Raw genomic sequence first — 6,835 nt, 5'->3', positions numbered from 1 at the left:
ATCATTGAGCATAAACTTTATTGCTCAAATTTCAGATCTTACTTTTAATTCATATTTTAAGTTTTTGTTTAAATTTAAATATATATTTCGATTTAGCGAAATCTTTACTTAATTTATTAAAATTTCAGTTTAAATCTATAATATTTTAATTTAATGATAGAATACTTCTTAGAATTCGAGAAAAGTTGATTTCCATAGATTTTCACCCTTTGAAACCGATTCTATCAATCATTTTTCTAGAATTGGATTAAAAAGGAAAATGAAAGGAAAATCCTATTTTTTTTACATACATAATAGATAAACCATTTTGGGTTAAGGAGCATTTCTTTCTTGTTTGTTCTTCTCTTTTAATAAAAATATATAGAAAGAAAGAAGAACAAAATGAGCTCTTCTTAGACATTTCTCGTCTATGTCTCAACCCACCACCAACCCCAAAAAGCGCTTCATCCCCACAAATCCCTCATCATCGTCCTCCTCTACTCCGACCACCGGTGGAACCGGCGGCCGAACCCCAGCTTATTCTTCCATGAAGAAGGCTAAGTCACAAGCTCTACCTTGTTCTATTGACAACAAAAACGGTCAGCACGTTCACTTTTCCTCCGATATCGACGACCCTTCTGGAAACTCCTCCATGATGGAGGATTCCAACATCGATGCCTCTTCAGTTGCTGGTGGGGTTACGGCCAATTTGTCTCGCAAGAAAGCTACCCCTCCTCAGCCTGCTAAGAAACTCGTAATTAAGCTCCTTAAAGGTTTGATTTCGACTTAGTACCTCTGTATTTTTGTAATAAAATTTAATGCTGGAATGAATGGAGCTAAATGGAGAGTGATGGTGTATATAGCCAACTGCATCTAGCATTGGAGTATTGTTGTAGTTGTACAAGTATTCGGCTTTATAAAGATTTGGAACTTTTTAAAGTACTTAAGCTCTCCTCTTTTGCTGCTTTAGTTCTAATTTGTGCTGCTCCTTGCTCATTTAGGGTTGAGTAAGGGTTTATACCTGAGATAAATTATTTATTGTGAAACTATGTGCAATTAGGGTTGTACTTTCTTAGGAAGTTTGTATTATTTTCAGAGACTAAGTTATAAAGTATTAGTTCTGCATTATCCTGATAAGAGATAGTTAATTTGGTGAAGAAAAACTATGCTAAAGAGACAACTAAAAGGTAAAGACTGTGATTTGTCTCCCAGCTGTTGTTCTCTAGCACGTTTACTAAAGTTAGACTTGAGAGATTCAGTATCATTTTATGGTATGATAGAATTTCATTAGATAGTGTGCTAAATGAGTAATCTTTAAGAACTTTGTAGGAACACATATGCACATTTGGTTGGCAGAGATATTATGATGATGCTGTTTTAATAAAATAAGTTCTTCAGGGAATTGTGCATGCTATCTCAATTTACATGGATTGTTATTGATGTTTCTTTTTAGCTTGTATTGTCTTCTCTACTCGCTAGAGTTTAGACAAGAGCTAAATTGTCTTTACCCTTGCATATGCTTAATAGCCAATGAGAGAATCTTAGTTTCTTGCATTGTCTTGAGTTTCCAGTGTTTCAATAGTTGGCCAATTTTATGTTTACATATTTTTTTGTGTTTTCCTCACAACTTTCGTAGCTTGTGCGGAACTTCATTATTTTTTCTTTTTGGTGAAGTAATGACATTTTAAAAAGTCATCAAGAAGATGCAAAATTACAATAAGAGGTGAGTTAGCTCCAATACCATCATAAACTTGGCTAAGAGCAGGAAAATCAAAAAGTTTTCGTTGCCATTTATAGATGTCAAAGTAAACATCTAACTTTCCATATTAGTTTCCAAGGAAAAACCTGATCTGTGGAAGTGGTTTGAAGTTGAGATTCCATCAAAGCATCTGCTATTCCTTTCTATCCAAACACACCAAAAAAATACAAGCAGCACTCATTGTCCAGATTCTTTTGATGGATTTATCAACTCTCCATAAACACCAGCATACATAAGCATCTCTGATTGTCTGATTCATGGCTCAACTGAGTCCAATAATAGTGTGAAACATGTTCCATAGGTCTGCCGCCACTGGACAATGCAAAAAGAGGTTGAGAAGCACACCGAGTAACTGACATGTCATCATTTTCTGATGGAGACATCTATACAAGAAGAATCATTAATCATTATGGGTTTTTTTATTTGCATTGGCAGGCACAGTAGATCAAAATCTTATCCAAAAGGGACTGCTTGTGGGTTTCTCCAAAGTCCAATCTGAGGGAAAGTAAACACAACCTTTAAAACACAGGGTAGATAGTGTTGGATTGAGTCGTGCTACAAGAGAATTAAAAGAAAGCAGCAATTTTGATATACATTACCATTATAAAGTATTGCATATGAACTGTTCTTTGGTGTAGTTCCACAAATGTTTTGTATACCAGTTGTATGCTGGGTTTTGTTTCCCAGCATATCAATGAATTTGTCTACACTTCATTTATTAGAGGAAGAAAAAAATGTTGTGTATTAAATGCATCTTTCCCCTCAAGAATTTCTTTGGTTGGTTATGTGAGGGTGGTTGTTCTATTCAGATGCATTCTTCTCATTAAGATGCCATCTTGGACATGAGGAGTAAAATATGAAAATAAGGAATAACTAGTGTGGATCGTAGAATTCTTGCGTTGACGAAGATGCTGTGGCCAATAATTGCTTCCAAATATTTTTGGTCATGCTACTTATAAAAAATAATTCTGTGATTATGCTGCCAACCTTCTTGAAGCTGTCCAAGTAAAGGTGAGTCAACACCAGATTTGTGACTGCTGAGAAGTTCTTTCTCAAAAAGCATTGTCAGACAAATCTTTCATTTGCTTCGACTAAGCTGTAGTGGGGCAGCTCTGATACTGAACTTATTATACCTGGCCGGTGTTTGAAAGTGCGAAGCAGAAAAATGTGACAAGGGCCTGCTTCGCTAAAAAGTGTGAAGCAAGAAGCGAAATGCTTGCATCATTTAAGTGAAGCACAATCTAAAAGGAATCTCAAGATGGGCATTGCACAAATAATTAAAACAACTAAACAAACAAGAACTCAACAAAATAGTATCTATTAATAAGTCTTTCAATTTAAAAGTAAAGAGGTAATAATCATTGTAACTTAAGCAAAATCAAAGAAAATAGAGAAGGGATAAAACAAAAGATTACCAAATTAACAAACTGCAAAAAGACAAAATAAAATAAAATAAAACTGAAGCACCAAAGCAAGTATAAATAAAAAGAAGGATAGAAAAGCTGAAGAGCATTACCAAATTGAATAAATTGACAAACTAAAGAAGATTCAACAAGAACAACAACATATCCAGTATAACCAGTTAAATAAATAAACAAATTGGGAAACATCAACATACCAATGGAGTCCCCATAAGGGAGGTTTGCGATGGATGGTGTCTACGTAACCTTACCCTACATTGTGAAGGTAGAGATGTTGTTTCAATAGACCCTTGGCTCAAGAAAAACATATCAAATAGTAAGAAAAAGAAATGTAGCGGTGAAGAAGCTCGACGAAAAATAATGGACAAAAAACAAGTAGTATGATAATCGAAGCAAAGGAAACAACATGTAATAATAAAACCGAAGAATAGGATAGTAGGAGAAGTAAAAAGAATAATAATGATAAGAAAAACTAGATAATGTTCCACTATTTACTAACCTTCTACTCTAATCCTTGACCTTCATATTCTCTTATTTAGGGTCATGTCCTCAATAAGCTGCAAGTGTGCTATGTCCTATCTAATCACCTCTCTTCAATACTTTTTTGGCCTACCCTTTCCTCTCCCTAGATTCACCATCGCCAATATGTACCTCCTCACTAGGGCATTTGTGTATCTCCTCTACACATGTATGAACCATCTCAGTCTCACTTCCCTTATCTTGGCGCCACCATAGAGGCCACTCTTACCTTATCTCAAATATTTTTGTTTCTAATCCTATCTCAACCTAGTGTCCATCTCCATATCCTCATTTTTGCTACTTTCATCTTTTGGACGTGCGAGTTCTTGACCGGCCGACACTCTGCCCCATACAACATAGCTGGTGCCTGGTCTAATAACCGCCATTTTATAAAATTACCTTCAAGTCGTGGTGGCACAAAGTGAAAAAAAGACTCAGATAATTCAATGAAAGTAGAAGCAATGAGATTGAACTATATTTTTTTTTTGAAAATGGTAATTGTTTCTATTTCTGTAGAACAGTACATAGGTTGTACTGAAACCCATATTTACATAAGGACCTCTAGTAATACCGACCTATCCCTATAATGAGTCTAAGACATCAATGATAGAGACGGTATCATTAGAGTAAATTTGATTACACCAAAAACACTGTCACAATCAACAGAATGTCAACTGGCCCTGGAAAACTATATGGAAAGTGAATATACCCTACAAGGTATCATGTTTTATTTGGCTCCTATCTAAGGAAGCTGTCCTACACAAGACAATCCGATGAAAAAGGGGATAATTTTGTCCGAGATGCGTTTTTTGCGGAGAACAAGCAGAAACTGTTCGTCATTTGTTCCTTCACTGCAAGATCACATGTCAGCTTTGGAGGCTATTCATAAACCTTAAAAGGTTTCTCCTGGACTATGCCAGGAAAGGTTATAGAGGCCCTTCAAAGTTGGGAAGAAGCTGGGGTTCTGGCAAGAAGCAGAAGTAGGTGGAGAATCATACCAGCCAGCATATGGTGGACAATCTGGAAGGAGAGAAATTCTAGGTGTTTTGAGAACATAGAAAATAGTATAGAACAGATCAAATTGAATTGTATCTTGATTCTATGTTTTTGGTGTAATCAGATTTGGTCTAATGATCCTGTATCTATTATTGATATGTTAGATTCATTATAGACATGGGATCATAGGATCTGGATTTACTTGTAAATATGGCCCTAGTACAAGCCCATGTACTGATCTGTTTCTATCAATAGACACAAAGTTATCGGTTTAAAAAAAAAATGCAATTCAGTTTAACTTGTTGCATACTACTCTCCCTATCCTCAAAAACTCTAAGGTTCTTCTCTTTCCATATTGTCCACCAAATAGTGCAGGGACAATTCTCCAGTCACTTCTGTTTTTTGCTTGTGTCCCTGCTTCTTCCCAGCTATATAGAGCCTCTGAAATTCTCCCAGGCATGGACCAGGAGATGTTTTTAAGTCTCAGGAATAGATTCCACAACTGGCCAGTGACTTCGCATTGGATAAACAAATGATTGACTGTTTCTGCAGTTTTTCCCACCGAAAAACATCTAGAGCAAAGTGTAATTCCCCTCTTCATTAAATTCTCCTGTGTCAATATTGCTTCTTTAGCCAATAACCACACAAAGCAAGACACCTTGTAGGGGATCTTGGCTTTCCATATATGTCTCCAGGGCAACTTGAGTAACTGCAGATTTTGATGGTTCAACTTCTTGTACACTGCACCTACTTTAAAAATCCCTTTACTGTTTCCCAACCACTGGAATCTGTCTCGCCCTATTTCCAGTCCACTAAATTGATCAATGCTTCTAAAAAATTCTGTTACTCTTGGAATTTCTCAGTCATTGAGGTGTCTTCTAAATACAAAATTCCACCCTTGAGGAGTCCATAAGTCAGCTATAGTACTTTGTTGCTGAAGAACTAAATAGTGGATGTCAGGGAAGAGTCTCCATATTTCCTTCTGCATCTCAATCATCCTTCCAAAACCTAGTTTTTATGCCATCTACCACTTTGATCTTGGTGTTAGGTTTGAATTCATTCCAAAGTTCTCTAATGGATTTCCATAAGCTAACACCATAAGGGGTGGTAACCTCCTTGTCATCCAACTATCACTCTCTTCATATTTTGCCTTTATGACTGAACCCCACAGTTTCTGATTATCATTTGAGTACTTCCAAAGCCACTTCATCCTCAAAGCTTTACTCTGGTTCTTCATGTTCTTGATCCCCAGACCCCCAACTCTCTTTTCAGTGATCACAGTTTTCGATTTGACTAAGTGGTATCCTCTCCTTTCCTTGTTCCCTTGCCATAAAATTTTTCTCCTGATGCTATCCAACCTATTGATGATTCCTGGTGGGATAGGAAATAATGACATCACATATGTTGGAAGTGCATCAAGCACATAATTAATCAAAGTTAGTCTTCCCCCTAGTGAAAGGTACTGAGACTTCCACCTTGCTAGCCTCTTCTCACACTTCTCAATCACCCCATCCCAGATTTCCATAGAGTTGGATTTTGCATACCCAAGTATGTGGTTGGGAGGACACCCACTTCACCTCCCAGTAGTGACTTCAAAATTTCCATGTTTGGTACTTCATTTACTGGATACAAGCAGCTTTTCCTCCAATTGACATGTAGCCCAGACATTGCGTCAAAAATAACTAGAATCAGTCTCAATATTTTAAGGTGGTCTTCCTCAGCATCACAAAAAATTAGGGGGTCATCTGCATATAGTAAATGAGTGATGTTAGAATAAGTATAGGTTTATACAATCCTATTAGAATAAGAATAGATTTATACAATCCTATTAGAATAGGAATAGGTTTATACAATTCTATTAGAATAGAAATAGGAATAGAAATAGAAATAGGAATACTAAATAGTATCCTACTTGGTAAAGGATTGTATTCTAGGGTCTATAAATAGGGTCTCAATGTAATAATGTAGACACAACAACAATTCAATAATATTCTTCTCCTATATTTCTCACATGGTATCAGAGCCTCTTCGATCTTGGTAAACAATCAAAGAGCTTCCGCTGCTGGCAGACGATTATTATCCATATATGCCGCCCGTCTGGCCAATGATTATGTTAGCAAAAGTTGGGTCAATAATATATGAACATATTCAAGGGAAGAAA

General features: G+C 36.3%; 1 protein-coding gene across 1 annotated transcript in view; it reads left to right on the top strand.

Moving 5' to 3' along the window:
* Positions 1 to 328: 328 nt before the first annotated feature.
* The window catches only part of LOC102605478 (cullin-4-like), a 40,388-nt gene continuing 33,881 nt past the window's right edge, over positions 329 to 6,835 (top strand). The window contains exon 1 of the mRNA XM_006361486.2: positions 329 to 752. Within this exon, the coding sequence (XP_006361548.1) occupies positions 410 to 752 (343 nt within the window). The 5' untranslated portion in view covers positions 329 to 409. The remainder of the gene's footprint in view (positions 753 to 6,835) is intronic.

This window comes from Solanum tuberosum, unplaced genomic scaffold, assembly GCF_000226075.1.
Source record: "Solanum tuberosum cultivar DM 1-3 516 R44 unplaced genomic scaffold, SolTub_3.0 scf00359, whole genome shotgun sequence".
NCBI classification, from domain to species: domain Eukaryota; kingdom Viridiplantae; phylum Streptophyta; class Magnoliopsida; order Solanales; family Solanaceae; genus Solanum; species Solanum tuberosum.
This window is presented reverse-complemented; position numbering and strand designations above follow the sequence as displayed.